Here is a 26,631-nt window from a genome sequence, read left to right as displayed (position 1 = left end):
TTAATAACTTTCTTCATTTAATGTGCACACCGGGGTCCACATGAAAGCTAACGATTGAACCATCAATTTATTATAACAATGCTCAACCTTTTATCTTGCATCACAGTGTAAAATGTACAGAAATGCTCTTTGTCATAGAACCTAGAAGCTTTAAGTACTAAATTACAGATATTACACCATTCCAAATTCTGACATACATATTTACAAAAGATTTACTGGTAAACAGGAATCTTAACATTAAAAAAAACAAACAAAAAAACAAAAACAAAGCTATGGATGTTTAACAGCAGGGATTCTTGCAAAATAGTCGAACTTAGAAAATGTCCAGGTTCTGCTCGACTTGTGTTGCAAAATGCAACGCCCCAAGTCAAGTCTGCAGAAAGCCTACAATAAAGAGTTTTCCCCTCAGGTGACTGAAACGCAGCGTGCACGTTGCAGGTTTCTTCAGACAAAGGTGATGCGGCTGCGGGCCTGGTTGACCTGCCAAACGTTCAGCTCCTCGTACTCCTCCAACGCTTCCTGGAACTGGGCGGGGGTGAAGCCACGAGTGACGCAACGCTGTTCCGCTTCAGCCATGCGAACCACTCCGCCGGCTCCGCCCTCCGTGGAGAGCTCACGCACCAGAGAGAAGATGACGTCGGCTGGACGCCGAGTCCTGTGTGGAATGAATTGAGACGATTTGTGATTTGAGAGACTTGTTTGCCTTTTGCTGTTGAGTTTCAATAGTTTGACACTTTGTAAAATACAATGATAGATACCACTCATGCATTTCTGTCTGGCACATAACCACAAGTTGTCATTTTGAGGCTTTTTTTTTTGTTCAGATTACACAAAACAAATATGAATTAGTTACTTTTGAGTGGTTGGGAAGTGATTATGATCTGTGATCAGTTAGCTTACTGAAATTGGGAAATCTGCTCGCCTCCAGCTTCATTCTCAACATGAGTGCAATATAAATCTTTCAGCGTAAAAACAAATAAGCATTATTTGTGTAATGACTTTTCATTTCATTTGCTTCAGATGTTAAAAGTACTCGTATTTGTCAAACCGATGCCCTTTTAAAAAGAAACCTGGCTGTGCTCCCTCATTTTTGTTAAAAAAAAAAGAAAAAAAAAAAAAGTATATGGTAAAAGAGTATGGTATGGTAAGGCGTACAACAACGTCACTAGTCTTGACGCCTCCCTCACAGAACCGGCTCCTGTGTGAAGAACTCCATTAATACAGACGTTTTACAGCTTCCTCCAGGATATGCAGCGACTGTTGCGGGCACAAAAGGAACCCATAAAGGACATTCTGGGTTGGACGACGTCCGGTCCCTCATGTTACACGGAGCTAAACGAACAAGATCCTTCAGACAGTGTTAACACCAACCTTGTGGTGCTGGACTTGTCGGCTTGCAGCGAGTCCTTTGACATCTCCATCAGTCTCATCGCCTCGTTGATGTCTTCCTTCTCCACAGACTCCATCATGCGAAGGCGAGCCTGCAGAGAGCCAACAAAACAAATGGGAATTGAGACGGAATTCAGATCAAGAAAATGTGTATCATAGTAGAAATTTAGTTCGACGGCAGATCTGTCGGATTACGAAGGCTGCGCTGTGCCGGCACTGTCAGACCGAGACAAGTGCAATGCCCTCTGGGATGGCCGGCAATTGCCCAAGTCTCCGCCTCTCAACACCAGCTAGTCTCTCTACAGGTAGAAATTAAAAAACACCAAACTAAAGGCTTAAAATGAACCGCAAAAAACTCGATCTTCCTAGTGATGACAGTTCTGGCCATGGTCAGTTTTGCATGGGTTTGCACAGCTGCTCTTATCGCACACAGGCTGACTGCCCACCCTGCAAAGCTGGTCAGGATCAGACGGACCTCGGCTCACTCATACGGTTATCCAGATGCAACATCTGTACAAATGCAGAGATCAGTCGATGTGCAAATAAATACATTCTTGATTCTCTTCAGAGCTACCGCTCAGTTACAGTTTGCCCTCTTGTGGACGTCTGTGTGCAGCACATTGCCAACCCGTCTGCCTGAAGTGCTGGTTTTGCAGTAGGTGGATGACTGCTACCTGCACAAACAGCACTTTTGACAGCCAGAGGCCGACACCAGATCACAAAAACACTCAATTTAGGAAACATTTCTATAGATGCCTTTTCAGAAATCCAAGAACAAAACAGGATAATTTGCCATTATGCAACACGGAAATGCAAAACGAAATTCAGTCGTAGCCTATTTGTAACACATGACAATCAAAACAAAAACAGCATTACATTCCTGTAGTGCTTTTCTAAAATTTGCATCATAAGGAATGTAAACAGCAGCAACAAAAACAATAAACATGTACATGACTCAGCAACAGCAAATCAGATGATTTGCTATTGCTGAGTCATGATGAAGAATGATGACTATAGACGGGAGATCTTTTGTCCAGCGTGGGAAAGAAGTGCTCACACTGCAGTAGGCCAGGTTATCATCACTACCTGCACTGTAAGCACTTTATCGCACAATGGACTCTTAATCAAGACATGCAAGTATGATGATCACGCTTTATATTACTCCATTAACAATGTCGACAACATTTTATTTGTATGACAAATAATACATCTCCTGCAGTTTAAGTTATTAAAGTTTCCGTCCACCCACGGTTCACTACGGTGTATTTCTCACCAGGGCAGTGGACAGACGGAGGATGGACAGGAGGGTACGTGCAGAGGTGAAGGTGGTGTCTTTGCTGACTCGGGCCTCTTTCCTCATCTCTACGTAAGCAGCAGTGATGTAATCAGCCAGCGCCTCGGGCACCACAGGCTGCCGCTTCTTACACACAGCGATGTAACGTCTGAAGGGATTTACATTTCACAAAATTGCACTTAGTTGGTAGTTTTGACATACTGTTAAAAGAAAAAGAAATCGCAGAGTGAGGCTGAAACACTTTGAAATATAAGGCAGATCATCGTCACCTCATCAGCTTCATGTCGATGGGGGTGAAGTGGGTGGGGGGCTGGCGTAGGTGCTGGTGGACGTAGGTGATGTGCTGCGCTAGACGCAGGTCGGCATCAGCGTCCGGCTTGTCCTGGATCAGCCAAAGCAGGTCGAAACGGGAGAGCAAAGCAGCCGGCAGCTGAATGTTCTGCTCGATGCTCTTCCGGGGATTGTAGCGGCCATAGGCGGGGTTGGCTGCTGCTAGAATAGAGCAACGGGCATTGAGGGAGGTCATGATGCCCGCCTGAAAAAGAGCAAAAAATATTAGTTTGAGATGTGACCTTCGATATTAATGTTTCTCCAAATGAATCCACCGGTGCCGTTGTCTTTACCTTAGCGATGGAGATGGTCTGCTGTTCCATCACCTCGTGGATGGCTGTGCGGTCGGCGTCGGCCATCTTGTCAAACTCATCAATGCAACAGACGCCCTGGTCAGCGAGCACCAAGGCTCCGCCTTCCAGAGTCATTTCTCCAGTGACGGGGTCACGCATCACCGCTGCAGTCAGACCGACACCAGAAGAGCCGCGGCCTGTTGTGTACTGGCCTGAAGACCAGAGAGGGGACAAGAGAAATGCATTTTATTTTTAAATTGCAAACCAAGACAGTCAGATACTGGCATCAGGTTGTCAGAGTAGAATGATTAAAACCCTAGAACGTAGGCAAAAGTAAAGTGTCCAAAACCTGGCATAAAGAAAACAGCCGTTACTCTTCTCCAGTCAGAGAAGAAAAAAAGAAAAAAAAAAAGAAAATCACATAAAAAGTTAATATTTTACCATCTAAGCCTTAATGGAAAGAAAATGCCTTACTGGATAAAATATTAACCAGATACAGGACATTTACTCCACGGACAGGACTGTACTCACTTCGAGGAGCCAGGCGGTCAATGTAGGACAGCAGCTGGGACTTGGCGACTCCTGGGTCTCCCATCAGGCAGATGTTTATGGTACCTTGAGGGAGAAGAGTGTTGCGGTTAGTGCAAAATTACATAAAACGGCAAACGCTTTGTTTTTGAGAAAACATTACACGTAGCTCAGTGATCTGAACAAATGTAGTAATGTGACAGAATGACCTCCTTTTGTGTGGACGGGTTATGATTTGCAACTGGGACAATTTATATTTATCTTTCTAGTTGGCCTGTTTAACAAGAGGTTAAAAGGGTGCTCGAGTCAGTGCTCACCTCTGATTTTCATGCCTTTAGGTGCCTGTTGCACCCCTCCAACCAGCAGCAGGAGCAGAGCCTTCTTTACATCTTCATGTCCGTAGATCTCTGGTGCTATTGAGCCAGCTAGCTTCTCATAAAATCCTTCCTCTGCAACAGAAAAATACAATCACTTCAGAGCGTGAAAATGATCAGCATCATCCGGTTTTGGCATTCATATCGGTTACAGCAGTGATTTTATTGAAGTCCAGCTATCCAACACACAAGCACCAACCTGTAATGCCACGCAGCTCCTCCTCAGTCAGATCGTCATTGCCAAGCTCATCATCATCCGACTTGTTCATGAGTGTGATGTTATGAGCCTCCAGGTAAGTTTCTGACAGAAGACCCTGAAATGACCAAAATCAGGATTAACTTTAGATGCTTGCATACCAACACTTTAAATAAACTCTCGCCACAGATTAGAAGTCTGTCAGAAACGCTTGAACGTGAAATGGGGTAAAAACAGACAAATCCTGAATTTAAGTTTGAACCCACATACACACCTGAGTGGCCTGTTTGAAGCCTGTGCGTAGAAGAGGGAGGAAGACCCCGGTGACGGCCACGTGGTCTCCTGGCTGGGCCAGACGCGTGTTTTCTCCACGGGCATAAATCGACATGCTCCGTGGAATATTTCCAATGGGCACCTGGTCACTCTGTTGGACAGAAGAAACTCATGAAACAATTGAAACTTCCTAAAACCCCAAATCAAAAATACAATTGATGGCAACAGTGAGCAGTGTATTGTATAAAGCTACTTACATGCTCCTGGATACGCAGCTCCTGGAACTTGACAAATTTGGAGCCTCTGGTCTGCAGGTAGAGCCGACCTCCAGATTTGTTGGTGACACACTCTTGGCTGGGACACATGACGAGGGGCATGAAGGTGGGAGACTGGATCTGAAGCACAAAAATACTTAGTGAGGGACACCTGATAAATGTATAGTGTTAAAATATAAAGATCACAGAACTCAAACCCATCTTACTGGTTGATAGGTCTCAGCACCACACTGGTCACACGTGTACGTAGCGACGGCCATCATGGGCTTGACCTCGGTGGCGCGGGTCACTATGCCTCGAACATTCACCAGATTCCCGATGCTGTCCGCTCGTACGTCTCGCACCACTTTGGGTTTAGCAGTGGTGGGAGGTTTAAAGTACAGCTCACTGTGGAAGAAAGTAAAGTACAATAAGTACACCTACTGCTTCAATAGTTAAATGTTAATACAAATCCAACCCTGAACTCAACTTACAATCTCCTCATTAGTTCAGGTGGGTACTGGTTACGAGTGTCCCGGGTGTCTGCTGGGTCTCGACCCCTTTGTTCCATCATCAGCCGGTGCTCAATGTACACATCCAAAGAATCCTTGGCCACAATCTGGATACAACAAAAGCATTTATGTTTTAATAAGTAGGTATTTCACGAAGACATTGGTACTATGAACCATTCAAAAACAGCTGAAAAGATTGTCAGATACTGTGACTTCATTGTTACGTCAGCTGGTTGAATCAAAATGCTTTGACTTTATTTATAAACCATTCAGGATCAATGTGTAAGCACACGTACATCTCTTTCTTTGTACTCTGGCAGCAGCTCGTGGATGGCGTCAGAGAACAGGCCGGTGTAGCGCTTGGCATTCTCACAGACGCTCTCAACCAGCTCTGGGTCTTCCTCCGCCACGTCGTCCAGTTCCACAAAGATGGGCACCTGCTCTCTGTGGGCCAGCGACACCTGTAAGCACAGAATACTTAGTAAGTAGGCGAGCCACTTGATTACACAACCATGTCTGCACTATATAACTTAGTAGATGCTAGATTTAACTAATCTTGTGTGAATCAGCAATATTCAAGTTGTTGATTTTCATATTAGTTTAATGCACGTTGTGCCTTTATTAAATAGCTATATTGAAAAGATAACACGACACAATTGAGTGAAGTGCAACAAAAGGGTCCCCGGCCAGACCTTTGTTGAGCTGGGGACAATGTGGTTCATGGTGACCCTGGTATGGTTGCCTTAAGGTAGCTGCATAAGCTAAAAATAACAAATTATAAAAAAGTGTAAGTAAACACTTTGTGTGTCAACTGTAGTTTAAAAGACACTTAGCAAAAACAGAGATGACCGTTCAAGAGCACAGTGTGGCTGAAATTATTATAAAAAGGAGGACAAAAAGATAACTGGTTGATAATTTCTAATTGACCGGTCTGACATAAATCACTCATCACTCATAATACATTTAGGTTAAAGTCAATATCATCCTTCAGTCAAGAACATTGCTATTTAAGGCCACAACAGCCCCCTTTAAAAGCTACACATTCACTGTTTACTATACTTACAAGCTGAGCTCCATATTTGAAAACCTTCTTGCCATTGTCATCCTCTGAGTAAAACTCTTGCAGGAACCTTTTGCATTTGTCTGCAAAACAAAACAAAAACAACACCTTCAGCATTATTTCACAGCAGAAATGGGCAGGCCACATCCAGCAGACACTAGGTGGTGTTTACTGTATATTCACAAGAATAAATAATAGCTTACTGACGTTATCTTTTGGTCTGTTTAGACATTGAAGGGGTTTAAAAGCTGGATCAACAACAACACCAATGGGCCTAGAAACTGGGAGCTAGTTTGTTGTCCTGCGACGACCCCCTTTGTTGAGTAACATGGCATCCTGTAATCTCGATGAGTCACTACTGCCAACAGTAGAGCTCACACTGCCACCGGCAGACTACGTGAATCAAATTCCACTGGAGTGAACCGACTATCATAGTTGTATAGAGTTAAATAACCGATGTTACGCAGCTGATATCTGAGGGTAAGAATGTAAATACAACAGACGCTCTCAGGTCAGTGTCCATTTTTTTTTCTTTGAGAAAATATCCCCTCACTTCTCCAAAGAGCAACAACTACTAACACTATTTAATTCCCCGTAACAAGAAACGAAACTAGCCGCCGCTCGACGGATAAAATACTCCACTTACTTTGACGCTGTGGCAGAAAATCTGTATCTCCGGTTTAATATTTCTGTGTTTCGAGGATGTTATTGTAAACAAAGCAGCACATGGCTTTTGTGCCTCGTCACTCGAGTATCCCTCCGCGGCGACCCCCCGCCCCACATCCGCTCTTCAAAATAGTCCCGGCTGTTTTCAAACCATGGCCAGCCATCTTCCAACGTTAGCTCAGGTTAGCTGGAGTTGTGTTGAACATACATGGACCGCTCCCTTAAATATTAGCCATTGTCATGACATATCCATTGTTAAGTTTTGGATTTTAAGTTGAAGGATAAAACATTAATCGAAATACAATATTACAGCGACACATTTCCAACGGGCATTTGGAACGAGTTTCAAATATTAGCCGCTATTTCCGTTGCTTTTAAGAGTTTTGCATATTAGCCGTTGGGGCGCAGATAACAGTTATTGTGAGCGTTAAAACGAAACTGTTTGTTTGTGTAACATAGACATAAAGGATGTAGTCCAAGAGTCAAAACCCCCACGAACCAGCCTTTCGAAGTGCCCTTAAGCAAGACAGCGGCCGGCTTACCAGCTAGCATTTCATCTGAAGTGCACGTTAACTTGTGTTACTGACAGAACGTTAAAGAGAGCTAGCTCATTGGCTAGCATGCTAATGTGCCGTTGGTTGTGGAGGCAATAGGAGACGTTAGTGAAAGACAATCCTGATTTCAGGACCGGTAAAAGGCCTGAAACAACACGGGTATTGTGGGTCTTCATAAGTCAAAAGAGAGCTGGTTGCATCTCTTTAAGTTATTTAGTGGAGAATCATCGAGGGGGAAACGCGGGTTTACAGAAGAACAACAACGCTCGTTAGTCCACGGTTTACCCATCATGCCGGTCTAGCTAATCGTAATGTAGTTACTTATAAAACGCCAATGTCGATGACCAACATTACGACTATTCTCCAATTGCTTTGTCGTTATTGTGAAGTTGCGTTTGTTTATCTGAAATTGTAAAGTTTGCACAATTAACAAAAAAAAAAAGAGCATGTGATGTCAACTGTAAAATAAAATTAAAAAAAATTGTGTTCCTAACAAATTCCACCCGCCTTCATTAACTTAACTGTTTAAGTTATTGTCGAACATGTGCTTGCACGGTCGCGCGCCTGCTCCTTTGTTTAAACGTCTCCATCCGGGTCACTACGTAACGTTATAGTTACACAAGCTCACAGAGAACGTAGAACTAGTTAACGTTACCAACAAGTTAGCAAACGTTCAGAAAGGTTAGTGCTACATCGATCTGTCACGCATTGAACGATACATGCACACTAACATGCATAACTTACAGGCTGTGGGTCTAAATAAACGTAAGTTAGTTCAGAATACTTTGTAACGTCACTGCAGAGAATTACGGTTGTTTAGATGAGCTGACTTTATACCCACTACACCAAGTGATATAAATCAGTAACGTGTTTCCATAAAGCATGTTAGAGAACGCACTTAAGTTGAAATGCAGTAATTTAGGCCAACCTGTTGCTGCCATGCCGTTATGTGTAAAGTTAGGTTAACCCATTATTACCTTTCTCTGCCGCATAATCCTTACGAGCCATGGCTGCAGACCCTCAGGTGAGATAACTTGACCACTAGAATGCTAAAAAAGCCTCCAACGGACCCAAAATACAGTTTAAATTCACGATTTAAACGCTTCACTGTGACCGGAGGACCAGTTGTTCATTCACGAGCAGCTCGCGGTTCTTCCCTCAAGAAGTGGCGCGAGTCTGACGTCTGCAGCGTCCAATCGTATCGCTTCTTTCCACAGCGAGGGGCGGGCTCTAGTGGTGGCGCGAAAGTTGCGGGCGATTGTGTGTCACGTGACTCAACAAACTTCCGCCCTGTTAGTCAGGTTTGGCGCGAAAGGCGATGATTGGATTTCATACAACAGTGACCCCAGAGTGAACTCAAACACTGTAGACTCAAAGATAGGATGCAGTATATTAATACTAAGGCATCGCCAAAATAAATCTTTATTTTTTAGATTAGACGCATACATTAACATGCTACTTATTGTGACATTTGAAAATGTGTTTTCATAATAGTAGACATAATGGTCAAAGACCCTAAACTCAACCTCCACGTATTATATGGCTTTGCTTTTTGTGTTTCTTATCTTGCAAGATGGGAACACAAACTGCATTTCATTGCTCATCCTTGTTTTGCACAATGACAATAAATTAAATCTTTAACCCAACTGGGCTAATAAATTCCAACAGAAAAAAGAAAAACAAGCATATATTATCAATCTTAAAATGATCTTAGATCAGTTTAATTTCTGTAAACTGAACACAATTATTTCTCTACAGTGAATGACTGAATGTGAGCAATATATTGTGAATGAGTGTATTGCTTTTAATATCATTAGTTATCTTCAAGTTTTATTATGCATTTACTTTTTTTCCTTAGCATTTACTAACCCCAGGCATATCGTTTTGCCCACTTGTAAACACTTTTTCCTTGTGATCCTATTAAAGATACTTTCAGTCTTATTTTGCTGAATTAACCATATTTTAAGTAACATTAAATTGGGTCACACAAAAAAGATGCTGTGAACAACAGAAACAGATATTATGACACAAACTTCAAAACGTGGGAAACAGGAGGGGAGGCTTTCAGCTGGCTGCCAGCCTTCAGGGATCTAACTGAACTTCAGCACAACATTTCTTTTGTTCAAAGCATAAACATTCGTAATAGTGAATGGCAATAACTTTTGTCCCCAAACCTCATAATCAATTACGTCTTTCTCTTTTCCTCCAACAAAAGACTGAATTAGATGTGATAAGAGAACTCCGTAAGGGGTCATGAAAAAGAACAGATGGCCCGAACAATCAAATGTACTGAAACCACTGAACACACTAGTGTTGAAGCGATGCATTAATGAAAAAGAACTGTGGTTCCCCGGGCGGTCCAGGCCTCTGTGCCCTCAGTCAAAGAGCTCATCAAGGACGCTGGCGGACGTGTGTCGCGTGGAAGGCTGCAGAGCAAAAACAAGGGAGGAAAAAGTTGCCAGGAGATTAGTCCTTAATCTTTAGTCAAGCAAAGAACACCCATTCAAAACTGACCCACTGTCCCAACTTACGTGTGTAATTTGTTGTAAAGATTTTTTTTTTTTACCAGTGTATATGCGGATTCATGGTCAGAGTCACTCTCGTAATCCTCAATCTCAGGCTCCTCTTCTTCTTCTGCACTGTCGTCCTCAATCAGAGATAGTCTGGAGAGAAAACACAGTTTATTCTCATGTAATTATTCTTACCCGATGAATCACAAAATTAAGACAACTATTCCAAATATTAAAACAATTCTGCAGTGAAACAGTTTGTGTTCTGCTTTAAAAATCAGTCTTACAAGGTGAGGGGAGAGTTCAGGTCCTGCTGATCCAAAGGGGGGCCGGTCTGGCTGGAGGAGAGCTGGGCTCGTCTGACGGGCTTCACTTTTCTCATGTTGGACCTGGTGAACAGCAGCAATTACATTCTAGCGGGTAGCCATACTAGACGTGTAAAATACCAATATTTGTTGCGGGAATGAGGATTTGCTTGGTTTTCTATCCGTTCATTATCCTGTCAGACAGATAAAACTTACCCTAAGGCGAACTCATCCCCAGACTCCGGATCGGTTAAGCCGCTGCTGATATCAGACTCAGTGGCTCTGGAGGCCAGCTGCTTGGCTGGATGTCTCTGTACAGTGGAGGTGAGTGCTGGAGTGGGAAGGCTGCTGTGGATACTTATGCTGTCCAACCAGGATCCTCGGACTGTGCTGGCCACTGAACCTAGAGAAGTTGGAAGAGCAGAGGAGGTTATTCATTACCTGTGACACTTCGTTAAATTTAAGTGTTTCACAACAGAGAAGGTAAATACGGATTCACAAAAATAGCATTCATTTCCGAAAGAGCAAATGAGATGATCAACCAAAAGAAAACTGAATGGTTTTAATAAATTATATAAAATCTCTTTAAGTGTGTCTGCAACAACCGCTGCTGTAATGTTTGATTAAATGAATACAACCCAAAATTGTCGAACCCCCGTCTAGACCACAGGTTTATCAGACATGTTTTTCACTCACACAACAGATACACTCCGGTGTCACTGCAGGAGTGCGTCTCAGCTCTGTCTCATCGCTGAAGCATATATTTAGGCTTCAAGTTCATTTTGTTTTGACAAAACGTATGTAAACGTGAGGTAGATGCCCCAAAAAAATGGCACAAAATAACTATCTGACTGCAGAGCCATGGCGGCGATGCAGTCAGCTGTGTGTCAATATATTAAAGTAATAATAATCAACTTATTATCAAAATTGTCATTAGCTGCAGCTCTATTTGAGTTGCCATTGAGGGTCAGAGAAACCTTCCTTTCACCACATTACTTTGAACTCAAACAACTGTTGAAGGTAAATCACCTTTTACAGTTATTACAGTTAACATGAAGAGCTGTGAATCCATACACACCGTTTGTTGTGTCTGTGTGTAACATGTGTGTCCATCTCACCCTGAGGAGTTGTCCTCTTGCGTTTAGCTACAGGGGTATCGTGAGAGGAGACGGCATCACTTCTCTCCTCCCGTCGTCTGGCTTTAGCAGAGGATCGGCCATCCAAGGAACGCTGATACAGTCTGACTGACGGCCAGGAGAGGGCAGCACCGGGACACTCCGACTTCAGAAACGCTGCCCTGAGAGGGGACGAGATAGAGAGGCAGAGAGATGAGGACAAAGACAGAGAAACCTTTGTTAATGTTTAGCTGTCAAATGTAAAACACAAGCACTGGGTTCAAGTAAAAGGGCCACTGTTTGATATGACTCTGATTTTGTTATGGCATATAATGCTTATATTTACAAGTTAGTGCTCATATCATATTTGACCAAACATGTTTGTAAGGATGAGTTGAGATAGTTTCTTACAACACAGCGCGGTCCTGTCGCAGCAGCTTGAAACTGAACTCGCTGAGGATCTCCAAGAAGGCCACATTGGATTGCTGCTCTTCTCCCTCTGGTGGGTCTCGAAATGCAAAACGTACACCTTCCCTAAGAGCAGACACAACAGACTAAAGAGCTCAGAATGAACAGCTACAGTGTGAAAAACACTTAATGTATACCCTACAAGTTTGACAATTCATCAAAAAAGAAATTATCATGTAAGAGGAAAAATATTTCCGGTTAAACTGCCCTCACGGCTGTAAGAAAGTAAGTAAGTCAAATGCAAAGGGCTGACAGGCCTGGTCCGCATGTGTTTGGCAGGGACACAAGAGTTACTTACGTATGCAGGGCCACCAGTGGTTTGCGGGCACGATTAAGATCGATGCCAAAGCTCATGGCAAGCCTCTTGGCCAAGTCTCTGATCTCACCGAGATCCTGCCTGCTGTGGTCCTCCGTAAGCATCTCTGAGAACAGCTAGCGATACACAAACATGACTTTAAATAGACGTGTTACGCAAAAGGCATACCATACAAACAGATGTGGACGAACTGTTCCACTTGATCACTCGTTAAAAAAATACTTCTAAGCAGTTCAGTCGCTGGTTTTAATTTGATTGGTGAAGAGAAGTTTGCCACATGAAACACTGAATTGACTTAAAAATGAAAAAGATTTCTATGTTTGATAGAAGTTTCTGTGATTGGCCATCTGTTAGGCATAACCCAAATGTTAGTCAAAATCCACAATTTGAAGATGCAAATGTGCCTCACAAAAGAAACATTTTCAACATGTAGAAATAAAGCAATAAAATGATAAAATTGCCTCATTATGTATGTACGTAACAATACACAATAATTGAAGCAGATACAATTATGAAAACAAATTAAAAACACCACTAACATCAAATATTTTACTATCAAAAGATGTGATTACTATCCATTTCATGCATTCATTAAAAGTTCACACTGCATGATATTCATTCTCATGAATACTTAAAGGCTGCTTGTTCTCCTGTTGGTGCACACCTGCTGCAGACTCAGACAGACAGTCTTGGCGCTCTGTATGGGATTGATGACCTTGCTCTTGCTCATAGTCTCCTTAATGATGTCGCCAAAGTCTTTGAAGTACTGGAGAGAAAGTAGTCATCGTTAGTCTATTTAATTAACAGCATTGTCTAAAAAGGTAGGAATAATCCACTGCCTTCTCGTCATCTGTGCTTCTTTTAACCGCTCTGACTCATTCTCAGCACCTCGTTGAGATCTTCTCACCATCCTCCACTTTCTTACACATCCTCTCCATTATTAATGTTTTATTAACTCCTTTCCTGCATTCCTAATCCAATTGATTCACTTTTAATTCCACAATTTCTAAACTCACCAATTTAACTAATAAGACATTTTGCTTACATGTTCAACCAACAGTAACATATATAATATGCAAGGCTAATCAAATGGACCACCTTGCTGTAGTGCTTGAAGACGTTGGTGGCCGCGGTGAGGTCCAGCACCCCGTAGATGACCAGCTTACAGTAGCCGGCCAGCTGGTTGCGCTTCCTCTGGAGAAGAGTTATCTTCAGCGCCTCCTCATCCTCAACTAGAGAAAAAAAAGCCAGAGGAAAGAGAAGGGAAGGGAGAGCATGAGTAACAGTTACAAACCGGTTATTAACTTGAAAGATGTAGACGGAAGAGGCAGGGAGAAAACCTTGAAGTCTTGATAAGACACAAGCAAACCAGAGCGCGCGATGAAAGACTGGTATTTGGCTTGTGGTGCATTAAATAAAGGGAAGGACCTCTGGGAGAACTTTGGCAGTGTGTGTGTGTGTGTGTGTGTGTGTGTGTTTGCAAAACACTACACACCTACGAGGAAAACAAAGTCATTTTCTGAACATTCAGTAGTTGAACTAGAATTATCACATTGCGATTGCATGCATCCACATGTCATCATGACACCATTTTATCCTATTTGACATCTAACGATAAAGCAAGAATCTCTGTCTGTACGCGGATGTCTTTCGCATATCTCGACAACCGTTCATCCGTTGTCCTTCACACTTGCCGGGTGTATCTCCGGGGAGTGCTGTGTTGAATTTGGCACAATTTAGACTAGTGAAGACTTCAATATTAATAAACTTTGAATAAACTAGCCAACAGTGCTCTGTTCAGCAGCAGGGGCGGGGCTTCAGGGCTCTGCAGACTCATACGCAAGCCTCGACTTTGGTATGTTTTGCCCTCGTGAGTAAGACTATTTCTTTAGTGTAAGACTTGATACAAACCTACAACACTGGCAGTGGGAAAGATGAAGGTAAAACTATTAACTATTATCAGTAAAACTATTAATACCTTACAATAAAAGTCCTGCATTGAAATGTTTTCTGCAATCGTAGAATAAAAGAAGCATTGTCAGCAAAATGTACTTAAACTCACTTAACGTCTGTTCAAGTTGGAGCTTTCAATTCTAATATGATGCTGTTTAGTTTAATGCATAATAACGACTCATATTATAGTTGTTATATTGTGTCAAAACTGAAATTGCAAGGTAACCAGTAACATTTATCCGTTAATGTAAATGTAATACTTCAATGTTTTCCTCTGAAGTGGACAAAAATACCATCGAGCTCAGCATCTTTAGTGTCTGAGAAGACGTAGTCCAGGAGGAACGACGCCATCTCAGAGCGCAGAGAATCAGATGGAAGGTGGACCAGCGTTTGGAGGTCGGGTTCAAAGCGGGCTGAACTCGTACTGTACAAGAGCAGCAAGTCACACAACAGCTCAAATGCCTGAGGATGGAAGGAAACAAACTATTAGTTCAGCTCAGCTTGCCAACAGTTCTGAGAAGTCGTTCTGTGTCAATGGGCAAAAGAGGAGCAAGCCAAAAACATTGGGCCTGTCTCCGACGCAAAGACATAAAAATAACGTTTTAACTTGTAATAAGCCACTCACATACAGTCTTAAGAGCTCAAAATGACTGTTACTTCACACATGACTTACCTGATCTCTGATCTCAGTCTGGTTCAGAGACAGACACGTTTCACAAACTTTGCAGAACGAACGTATCTCCTTCTTCAGACGCTTCAATTCCCCCTGGAGCAGATGGTGAAGGGACACAGGTAAGAGGTAGACAGAATGCGTTATAATGACATGCTCAGTGTGAATCAATGAGTGAGAGAAACTGCAGAAAAAGTGAAAATGAGCTCAAGAGAATGAAGATCAGCTGAGATAAACTATTCAAAAAGTGTGAACTAGTGACAAATAAAGGTCTGAGAGTCACTCCAGGCTTGGATGCGCACTAACAGATTGTTGTATTAATTGCCTGCCGTCTGCGCAGCTGGTGAACTGTTGAACAGACGAGAAGAGTTCCACAAATACACAGGAAGGCCACCAACATGGCCTCCGTGGGTTGGCTGTGATCACATAGGCTGGCACTTCCAGGAGCCAACATGGTGTGTGAAAGACTGAGTCAAGGGCAAACTATTACTAAGCATCTAAAGAAGGATGAATGCAGTGTTGTATAATAAGTCAGATGATCACCTCAGCTGGTGTGGAGTTAACTGCATTCACTTTAGCCCACATCAGGTAAAAGGCAGCACATTTCAGAGCCGACACCATCAGCTGAAATTTCACAAAAGGAAAATGAGAACCAGTATCTACAGAGATCGAGGTGCAAAAGGCAAAAAAATATTTTCCACTATGGCCTTTATTATCACAACACAACACTCCCCTCAAATATTGAAATGTGTGACTGTATCACAGACCTCATTGTCAAACTCTCTGGACTCCATCCTGCTCTTCAGCAGTTCCAGACAGGAGTCGAACAGCTTCCAGCCTGTCGGGTCTTTGGCACTGGACAACAAACAGGGGCAACAACACAGACGCACACTTCTGTGTCACAAATAGTCTGTACTACTACTACCACCACCACCACCACACGTACCATATGAACACACTTACCTGCTCAGGGCTGCAATCCTTTTCAAAGCAGTGGCTGCACTGTAGACATGATCTTCATCTGCAGTACCCTAAATACACAAAACACACACAGACTCACTCTAGAGGGAACAGATGCTCACCGATACGTTTTTTCCTTTCCCTACAAAATTGACATTCAGACTAAAAAACACAAATTAATTAGAAAGACGTGCTCACATTTATCACACCTGTCAGTTTTGTTTTTTTTGTGCCATATTTCGGTGTTCTGGAACACAATCGTGTGTTTTCATAGTTTAGTTATAAACAGCTGATATGCATGTATTCATGTACTACAACGTTTAACTGATGAGGTTATGCTTTAAGGACAACTTAAATACAACATACTATATTAACTGAACATCATCCCAGAGTGAGAAATTGTTGTTAATGTAATAAAGATACATGAAGAACTTCTATTCATGGCTTTGAATAAACGTAATTATAATTATGGAGGCTGCAGTTTGTGGTGCACGTTGACCTGTGTTGCATTATACAGAGGTGTTTCCGTTATAACCCTCACTGATATAAGCGGGGTGGACAAAATAGTATGAGCATGCTTTTTGTAACGAGCAACATTTGACTGTGTTCAAGCTCCACTGACACGCTCCCCCACCTGCACCAGGTCACTTAAGTAGGCGTTGAGGCACTCCGTCAGGCCATCCATCAGCTGGCTGAATGCCAGGTTTGTGCGGGAGGAGAAGGTGTAGCAATCGGTGCAAAGGGTGCTGACCAGTTTGGCACAAGCCTCCAGCACGGTGACATCTGTGTGCTTCTCTATAATACCACAAACTTGAGCCAGCAGCAGGTCCAGATGCTGAGAAGGAGAGGGGAGTGTGATGGGGGACAGATCAAGGGAGAACAAGTTAAGTAGAAGGAAAGTATGGGAGAGGGGAAATGATTACGAAGGAACACGATGTCATTTCCTAAAGAGATAATTTCCTAAAGAGATTTTAACAATCTTTTAAAGGTAATTGATTTTCCTCCCCATTTCCTCCACTCCTACCTTATCCAGCCACGGAGTGCTGCTGTACATCTCCAGAGAAAAGTAAAGAGGAGCTTTGAGAAGGAGGCTCACCTTCCCTGCATCGGCTGAGTACTGAGGGGGAACAACACGGGCTCAGCATTAAAAAACAGGAAACGGAAATAAATAATCACAGCACAAGTACACTTGGCATAGTAATTTAGCCTTCACTCGAAATATAGTATGAGGCAGCAGTATATACATATAATTAAAGTAAGTATGGTGGCAATGCTTCTGATGCTTCGTCAACACTTATTAAATTAAATCCTCTGTGTACAATATAATATAATAAAATGTTATATTAAGTATGTTCAGTGAACCTTGTTGTGTACCTTGGCCAGCAGCTGTGGAAGTAAAGGGATGAAGTGTGTGGTGATACGTCTCCTGTCTTGTTCCTGGAGCTTCTTATCCTTCATGCCCACGATCTGATCCCACATGCACACGTTCAGTGAACAGAACCGGGCAGCAGTTCAACCGTGTGAAGACAAAAAGCATTGTGAACATTTCCCAATGTTTGTGAATGTAAAATATGAAACTTTGAGTCTTATAAACAAAGTGGGCAGACTCATGCCCTGCACTCATTGTGATAAACTGTCTATGCTGAAAAAGGATGAAACCTGAAAGCTAACCAAAAACAAATGTGTGAGAACAGAGGCAAACATTTGTACACATGATTCAGGCTGATGTGGAATATCCAATTTAATTTATTCCAGTTTAGTGTCACAAAGTTGCATCTTGTAGTTTTAAAACTATGACTTTTTGTATGATGGGTACATTTGAAGTAAAAACAAAGACTGACATCTCTCTCGCCCCCGAGCTCCACTGTTCCTTAAAACATAAACAAGAAAAAAAAGATTGTGCATTTGTGTGTGTGCCACCACCTTCTTGCCCCGAGTCCTCCCGACAGGTGGGGTTGCCTCCGCTGCCTGTCTGATGGCACACATCATCAGCTCTACGAGAGCCCCCTCCTCCTCATACACCAGACCTGACAACACAGACAGCTGCAAAACTGAGTGGATGATGGTTGAGACGACGCGATGCAGGGACAGCGAGGGAGCAGAAACAACTAACTGTGATAAAACATGACTAGCATAAATTATTTCGGTGTATTGGTGTTAAGCGGAGCTCAATGCACTGATGCAGCTAAGACGTAAGTCGTATCTTGTTCCTCACCAGCCTCATGTAGCAGCAATGTCGTCATAGTCTCCCAGTCTCTCAGCTCAGATCCTGCCACACCCCACAGACTATCCACCAGGTAAGCCCCGTGCTCATGGAACTGTCAAGAGAATTGACGGTTAATTAATCGCTTTAAATTAGCTTCACAGCGCGTTTCTGAACTGCAATGGCCATCATTTATTTTAGCCATGACACAAGGGATGGATTGCAGTTTAATATGATCTAAATCATGTTCTCTGTCGTTCAGAGGGTTCCAGTATATATAACTTAAGATGTGCTGTGAGACTCCGCTACTTGAGAAAATTGGCCCTTTGGGCGTAATGTAGTTTTATTGTTTGTGTTGTAAGAATAACATGTCCTGCTAAGCGTTGTGGGTAAAATAAAACATGATTTGAACAATAAACACTGTGTTGTGGTTAGTCTACCTTTATTCGTGAAAACATAATGTCAATGATTGGAATAGTGCGGAGGTGGGGACTGAAGGAGACACTACCTCACTCTGGATGAAGAAGGAGATGAGGATTTGAAAGAAGGCTGCATTTTTACTTTTATCATTTTCCTGAGTGTCACTGGCAAGCACACTTTTCAGCCTACAGATACAAAGATACAAACATAACAAACAACAAAAAATTACATTAAAGGCACAATGAGTATGATTTTCCTAAAAACAATGTTTAGTCTGATACAAAAATAATTCCTTTGAGAAATCCCTTCTGGCCCACTAGAGACCCTCTGCCTGTGTTCTCCTTCTGTTTATTCTGCTGTGTTTGGGACGTTTCTCCGCCCCTCGCTCTGCCTCCAGCTGTCACTCCTCTGCCTCTCCTCCCCTGGGACTCTCTTATACCCCGGGTGACACTGTAATTGTTGCCATCCGATTCAGAAGCTTAGGAAGCTCCACTAAATTATCCTGTCTGGAAAAAAATATGCTACGCCCATTAGCTAGCTAGACGGGAGATCGCTAAACTCGCTGGCTAGCGTCGTTGAGCCAGGAAGCCAGGGTTAACAGAATAATCCTACTCATTCTGCCTTTAACCAAGATGGAAAATTAGCTCACTGATTGAAGTCTGAAGTCCCATTAGTGCAGCAATAACATGCTCCATTATACAGGAAAGTATTTGTGTGATCTATGCTGCATGTTTAAACAAAAATAAGATTTCATCCAAGCTTTAGTGTGAATAAAATTCATGAAAAAAGGTTTTGATGTTTTGTTTTTGGTGGAATGTCTTTGAGGAAATCAAACAGAAATTTAAACATGTTTGTTGAATATGGAATGATCCACAGGTACGGGGGTGCAGCTTAATGACACAACTACAACATTTAGGCTACGTTCAGACTGCAGGCAAATCTGAAAAATGGAGGGTCATCCCCAAATATGGTTTGGATCCGATTTACAAAAATCGAATTTTTTGTGTTTTAATCTTTTTGCTGTCCAGACTTTCAAAATAAATCTGGATGCGCCAAAAACTGGATTTGGTCTGGCGGTCTGAACAAACGTTTAGTCGGACAATGTGCAGAAAGGAGGGATGAAGATGTACTTGTTAAAGAGGAAGACGCCAGCTACAGAAGCCAGCGCTCTGTTGGAAGCGTAAACCAGAGGATAGATGTGACCGCACTCCTCCTCTCTCAGACCTTCTTCTGTCCTCCTGCACACGAGGACACACAAAGCCAGTTACAGACCATCAAGTTAGCAACATTAACAACACAATAGAAAAAACATTTGACTTAATTGACTGAACTATTCTTGCAGCCTTTTGTGTATAATTTTGAAATGTGTTTTTTCTTCAGATAGACATCAGTTGGATTTTTTTTAAATTTCATGACCACATTTTCATGTATTTTGTTAACTAATCCTAAAAACATCTAATTTACAAGTAAGTCAGTGGTGCGAGATGTCGGCCAACCACACTGATTCATCAGCAAAGAGTGTTATAACAGTTATGAGCAACCATGACACTTCTATTGTTGAGAAACTGGATTCAAGGACAACCAGGATATATTTGCAGTATTTAGTTATTTTCACATTTCAGACACAATTTGATTTTTGATTGTTACTAATGCTCTTAACTGCCTTTCAGTAGAACTTTTATGTAAATAAAGCTCAAAATAATCAATGCAAAACAGAGAAAATGCATTTAAAATTGTATAAAATTTGCTATAATTGGGATGTTTTGATCCACTAAAATGAAATTCCTAGACTGTATGTTACAGATAGCGAAACCATCAGAGACAAAAGAAAAAAAGCCTTCACTGTTGGAGCAGCAGCAACAGATTGACCACTTCCACTGCCACCTCTGAGTCCTTGTCCAGCACCATAGTGAGCATCCTCTCCTAAAACACACACACACAGTTATGCAGTGGCAAACAAATGATGGAAAATCCTGCCAGCAGACTTCAATGCATAAAAATGACTCACAAATGTACCCAAACCCACAGATATGCATGCACACACACTGATTAGGCACTAAGCCATGCCATGAAAACCATTTATCTGCCTCAGCACATGTGGCTTAGGAGGTTTTTTTACGTGTTTGAGAAAAGCTTATTAACCATCAGTAATTGGCAGCAATTAACGCTCCAGACACACGCCCAGACAAAGGATGAGACCGTCACAACAAACAGGAATGGTGAAAAAAGAAAGATTTGAAAGGCAAAGAAATAAGGGGAGGGGCCACAAAATACTGTGAAGTGAGACATAGGCAGGCAACGAAAAAGAAACAACACAATAGGCTGAAACAATAGATTAAACACAGATTCTGTGCAGACAGACAAAAAGAGACAGGAGGAGAAAAGAGGCATTAAATGAGGTTGCCAATCCAGAGGGAAGCCTCACTTTAAATCTGCTGGTGAAAAGCTCCAGGCGGCCAATGAATTCCTTCTCCTGGTACAGACCCTGCAGGGCACGCACACACTGCAGACGCACTGGACTTTGCTGAAGGAAAGAAGAAGAGAGTACAGTACCACACACTCTATAACCTACATACAGACTGAATCAGCCTGTTCCTAGTGAATAATTTCTGTTTTTGCAAGTGTGTGTATGTGGTCTTTCCTGTGTCTGTGTGCAGACATTTCTATCTCCACTGCTGGCCTGCGGAGGGCTGCAGACAGACAGATGCTCTGTGACAGAGGTGATGTTGTGGAAATGCAGATCTAGTGCTGTATATGTGTGTTTACCTTGTCATGCAGGGTCCACCCCAGGTATTTAAGACATCCATCATTCAGGAAGTCTTCAGGGTCCGTTTTCAGCCACATGCCCAACTCCTCAATACACGTAGCCCGGATCTCAGGCAACCGGTCACGGTAACGGTGCACAAACACACCACGGAACGCGGCGTTCATCATGGAAGACAGCTCCTCTCTGTTCTCCTGCATCTAAAAACACACACATATAAAACAAGGAGTGTAAGAAAACATCGGTACACTTGACTTGAGACCGTGTTAAAAGCAAACGCAGATTCCACTGTTCTGATTACATAAAAAAAAGTTAAATTACCCATGGATAGATGGACCGCTTTAATGTCCCGACCTGCCTGTTTAGTATGTGAAAGTGGCCGTGTGTCTGCACTCATGACAGTGTTTGTGTATGCGTCACCTCACTGACGGTCGCCTGCAGCTCCTCCAGTCGGCCAGGGGCTCTGTCATGTGCCCCCCTGCCGTTCTCCATGTCGTATTGCCGCTGGGTGGTCTGCAGCTGAACAGACACTATCACAGCTACTTCCACCAGCACAGTCATCAACTTCATGGCTAATAGAGAAAAGCATCCAGGTTAGCACGGCTAGACGGAAACGACAGGACTACACACAACCTGGGGTTGATTTTTCAATCAACAGCTGTGTCTCACAGGCGTAACTGAAACCTTTATTTACGCACGGAAAGACAAGCTTAAAAATAAAGATACTTTTCTTATCATCTGACCTTGTTCTTTGATTGTATTGTTTCCGGTGAAATGTAGGTTAAAAGTAAAATTGTGAATTAATCATATGCATTAGTATTGATGGAAACATATCAGGAATATTCACACATATCACAGGAAAACAGTGAACTCCACAGACAATGCTGCAGACAGTTTGGCATATCCTTTGATCCTTGATACTTTGAAATTCGCCGACAAGACCGAACTGGTATAGACAGTCGCTTCAGTGTCTGGGTTATTCGTCTTTTAATCTGATTTTACAATTTTAATGGAGAGGCACATCAGGTACAGTCACAGTCAACATCCACACAACTGCATGGGTCCAATAGTAAGATTAATAACATCTAAAGACTTTTTAATTACCTCCAGTATAAAAAGTGAATCCGTGGTAATAACGTACATTACTTACCAACGTAACCACATAATTGTTAAGCTGTTAAATCCTATTTTGTGGGTTCAAAAGAAAACAATGAGGAACAATAAAAGCCAGCCATACAGAAGGAATACTTTCTGAAAAACAAAGAACTTCTCCAGCAACTAAAACAGATGTCAGCTGAATGCAGCAGTTATTTCTGGCACCCAGAGAAGCTGGAGAAACACAGGTTTCTAAGCCTCAAAAACTAAAGCAAGTGACTTAAATTACTAGCATACTGAGGTCCTTACCAACAAACAACATGTGTAGCCTCTAATCCATAATCAAAACTCCCCTGTGAAGTCAGTGTGTGTGTGTGTATATTTTTCTAGCATTTCATGCACCAGTATTGTGCCAACGTGCTTACCAATCAGGGTGCTGGTGTGTCGGAAGGCTCTGACCTGGGAGTCAGAGAGGCCGGTGAGCAGAGCCAGCAGGGAGGGGAAGAGGTACTCATCATAAATGAGGCTATTCCGACACGATCTCACCAGAACCCGAACAAACTCGCACAGGCCGGCTTTGAAATGCTTCAGCTGGGGGCCTGGAGTGCACAGAGGGTAGTTCACTGAATCCTGGAAGACGTAAAGAAACAAAAGAAATGGAGGAAAGACATCACACACTGTGTGCTTTGTATAGTTCTTTGAGGCAGAAGTGGTTGCTGTTCTAATTACAATTACATCAGTGGCAAACCAAAGTGATTAACTCATTAATGTGTCCATTTATAAGCATAGATTCGAATTAGTCTGTTCCATCACGCTGTACTCCATCCTTCAGATTGTAATCTCCGAGGACATGTTGTTTGACTTTCTCAGCATCTTCAAGAAGGATTATTAGAAGTAAGAAGGGATGACAAAGACTACGAACAAGATTCAAACTTGCAGATATGTACCCATCATCTTTAAGAACCATATTTACTTTTAGGATATATTTAAACAAATCTAAACTATGTCTCACCTCATTGAACTCTTTGGTTAGTGTGCCGATGATCTCAGCATTCTGCATGCTGTCCAACATCTCTCTGCTAACCACACCTGGACAAAAGAATTTAACACCTGAACATAGTAAGTGTGATAATACATTAAATCTGCTTCTTGTATTTGACCCAAAAATGAAATGGCATCATGATTTCTGTTTCTTTTTTGCTCCACGCTCACAAAATATTGATATACTGTGATGTCAATATACAGAGGATTAACACAGCTCCTACACGTTGCATCGTTACCATACTGGGAGATCAATAGTTGACTGCTGATCATCGTCTGAGCTGAAATTGGAAGGATAATCTTTTGAACTTTGACTCCCTCCCCCTATCTCTCGGGCTCCCTCTTGACCTCTGACCTTTGCATCCACAGGACTGAACAATGAAGTTGATGAGCACCAGCAGCCCCGCCTCTCGGCTTTGCTTGTAGCTGTCCAGCCACTCGTCCACCACCGTCTTCAGATTGACAGGGAGATAGCAGCCAATGAGAATGCTGGGCTCAGACCAAAGGGTGAATGAATATAATAACTATATATGTCATTAAAATATTATGGATTTCAGCTTTCACCTTTCCTCCTACCATTGGCCTACCATAGGTTTCTCTCAGTAACATATGTGGGTCTGTATGCCCCAACAATCTCACACACTTCTATTTTCTGCTCATTTTAAATTCCAGTATTATTCGCCATCTACTTTGCATAATCCTTTCTGGCAACCATGGCACTATTGAATCTAAATGGACACTACTTTAGAACATCTGTTGTGTGATAGTGTAGCGTATATTAAGAACATAGAAAAATATAGCAGTGCACTAGAACTGAGAAACATTTGCGTAACAGATTAAAGATTAGTTAACTGCAGTTTTGCTGAATGTGCTGAATGAAAGTGAGCCTTCACCCGGAATCACCATCTGCATTGTGCTGCTGCTCTTCACTGTAGTGGCAGACTTTTTTTTATTACTGCTCACCAGACTTTTTTTTGGTCTTTCTATTGTTATGTGATGCATTTTTTGTAGTCTTTAACCAGAAGAGACTGGGCACAGCACCACAAAGGTTTGTATGGCCACATGCTGTCAATCATTGACTACACAACCCAGTGAAAACACTTCTTCCTCTTCGCGTATCAAAGCCGATTCTGTCGGGTCAAATCAGTCAGCCACTGACAGCAGAGGATAATCTCTCTCATTGTTGCTCATAGAGCCTTGTTTCTCTTCTCATTACACATTCCTCCTACAGCACCTCCCTCCCTTCATGTGTTTATCTCTACCTCCCCTTCCCCCTTTGCTCTTCAGCTGACGGTTTGCTCACCACCATGGCACTCTTTCCAGAGCGGACAGCATCATAGATATTCTCTGCACTGATGCCCCGGTTGTCCTCGTTCACTCTTGTCACAGGTCGAGGAGAGGGCTGCTGGGAGGGGTCTGGAGAAGTGGGGATGGGGCTGCTACTGGGGCTGGACACCCTCAATGCAGCTTTATGCCTAGGTCTCTTGGGTGGCTTGAGATGAAAGAGATGGGAGGATAGCTCAGCAGTGGAGAAAGGGAATTGATGTTGTCAACTGAATTAGTGGTAGCCATGGCAAGATACGGTGGAGGCTTACCAAGGTGTTGCAGTTAATATGACTCTGATGAAGCTTTTTTTGATCTTTTATAAGAACTAAGAGATGAACGCTACTGGAGTCCACCCTGAACTATACTCCATTCTGAATAATCACAATGAAATATATCTGAATGAGTGAACCATCTTGAGAGAGAATAAGATAATTTACCTGAGGTCCAGTTACTGCCTGTTTTCTCCGCTTTGAGACTTTCAGCGTGGCCGCATAGTCACTATCAGAATCTGAGAAGTCATCAAACTCCTCAACACTAACAGACAAGTAAAAAAAAAAATGAATCAAGACAAATCTCAGCATTAACAAATATGTTTTGGTCAAGCTAACAAGACTACAGAGCCAGACAGATGATATGATACAAACGTTGATAATTTGTACCCCTCAAGTTATTGTAACATTCTGTTGTTGTGGCCAACAGTCGGGTCAGTTAGGTAGAATCTCCCAATGTCCCTCAAACTATTATCAATATTGGGTTTATTCTATTTGTCCTCGTCTCTTCAACTATCTTTTTTATACAGTTTTGACTGTATGTTGGATTCTGTTTCAGCACACTTTACCAGCTAGTTATAACTGCTACAGATGCCTTTAAATCAGGACTGAGATATGTGGATATATACTGTTTGAGTTTGAGAAATGGAACATTGTGTTATCTTTGACAGCTATTTATTCATCGTTTATGCTGTTTATTTACATGCATCTTAAATTATCTGAATATGTGTTCCTGATAAATGCTCCATAATACAATATGTTCAACAATAAGTTATACTTTGTGACAAGTCTTAAGAGTTATGTTTACCTTAGCCAAAACAAATGTACCTGCACAAGTAAGAACAAATGCTAGGCTAGGCTAACCTTACCTGTCCGAAAGGTAGTCTCCACTTGCCATTTTCATTGAAAGAGGACACGGATTATAAAGGTGGTTTTGGTCTGCAGGTTAGCTGGTCTTTGCTAGGACGCTACTATGTGGGAGAGGAGACACAATTAGCCACAATACCTAATTTAGCCCTTGAGATAAACTCCTAGCATTAGCTAACGTTAGCTAGCTACTTGCGTAGCCTCCATTACAGTATTTCAAATGTCCGTTAACGGACTTAAAATAGTAGCCAGCTATCTACTACAGCGAAAATTACCCGATAATCATCATTAGCAAAGCATTTACATACTTTTACTACCTGATAATATAATAACCGATCACTTTGTCCCTTTCTTAAAAGGCTTATCGTAATTTATTCCTCCGTCTTCACGGCCTGATGAGATTCAAGGGCGCGCAAACGTACACAATATGATACTCGATGCCCATTGGCCAGAACCTTCTCAGATCAGACGATGATTGGTCCTTCGAGAAGGTCACGTGATGATCATTGGTTATTCACACAACAAGTAGTTCCGCTACACCAGACAGAAAAAACGGAGTAAATCAAACACGTCCATTAACCACAGTGTATTTTTAAACAATACAATCTATTAAAATTATGAATTTA

General features: G+C 42.2%; 2 protein-coding genes across 3 annotated transcripts; both read right to left on the bottom strand.

Moving 5' to 3' along the window:
• Positions 1 to 58: 58 nt before the first annotated feature.
• mcm7 (minichromosome maintenance complex component 7) lies at positions 59 to 8,892 on the bottom strand. The gene is made up of 15 exons (XM_031862896.1): positions 8,701 to 8,892; positions 6,507 to 6,586; positions 5,740 to 5,904; positions 5,426 to 5,550; positions 5,159 to 5,339; positions 4,935 to 5,072; positions 4,679 to 4,828; positions 4,408 to 4,522; positions 4,152 to 4,283; positions 3,838 to 3,921; positions 3,307 to 3,518; positions 2,953 to 3,218; positions 2,663 to 2,831; positions 1,372 to 1,481; positions 59 to 655 (listed from the first exon to the last, which is right to left on the bottom strand). The coding sequence occupies exons 1-15, from the start codon at positions 8,729 to 8,731 to the stop codon at positions 445 to 447; spliced, it is 2,169 nt and encodes a 722-aa protein (XP_031718756.1). The 5' UTR covers positions 8,732 to 8,892; the 3' UTR covers positions 59 to 444.
• A 624-nt stretch (positions 8,893 to 9,516) lies between these two features.
• Positions 9,517 to 26,490, bottom strand: stag3 (STAG3 cohesin complex component). Of its 2 annotated transcripts, none has more exons than XM_031862687.1 (32): positions 26,428 to 26,490; positions 26,008 to 26,106; positions 25,307 to 25,403; positions 24,847 to 25,035; positions 23,899 to 23,995; positions 23,515 to 23,591; positions 22,928 to 23,132; positions 21,828 to 21,979; positions 21,410 to 21,607; positions 21,069 to 21,167; positions 20,487 to 20,566; positions 19,774 to 19,881; positions 18,732 to 18,828; positions 18,236 to 18,338; positions 17,944 to 18,047; positions 17,395 to 17,487; positions 17,045 to 17,137; positions 16,655 to 16,855; positions 16,024 to 16,091; positions 15,828 to 15,915; positions 15,604 to 15,684; positions 15,064 to 15,156; positions 14,684 to 14,852; positions 13,536 to 13,669; positions 13,102 to 13,203; positions 12,420 to 12,553; positions 12,065 to 12,187; positions 11,657 to 11,835; positions 10,755 to 10,941; positions 10,521 to 10,622; positions 10,290 to 10,386; positions 9,517 to 10,149 (listed from the first exon to the last, which is right to left on the bottom strand). In XM_031862687.1, the coding sequence occupies exons 2-32, from the start codon at positions 26,040 to 26,042 to the stop codon at positions 10,099 to 10,101; spliced, it is 3,636 nt and encodes a 1,211-aa protein (XP_031718547.1). In that variant the 5' UTR covers positions 26,043 to 26,106; positions 26,428 to 26,490; the 3' UTR covers positions 9,517 to 10,098. The 2 variants fall into 2 exon arrangements, with proteins under 2 accessions (XP_031718547.1, XP_031718546.1); XM_031862686.1 differs by lacking the exon at positions 26,428 to 26,490 and adding an exon at positions 26,323 to 26,403 and having other exon boundaries at positions 26,008 to 26,109.
• Positions 26,491 to 26,631: the final 141 nt, after the last annotated feature.

This window comes from Anarrhichthys ocellatus, unplaced genomic scaffold, assembly GCF_004355925.1.
Source record: "Anarrhichthys ocellatus isolate YVR2014 unplaced genomic scaffold, GSC_Weel_1.0 scaffold27, whole genome shotgun sequence".
NCBI lineage: Eukaryota > Metazoa > Chordata > Actinopteri > Perciformes > Anarhichadidae > Anarrhichthys > Anarrhichthys ocellatus.
Note: the sequence above shows the minus strand (reverse complement) of the source record. Positions and strands in the feature narration are given on the sequence as shown.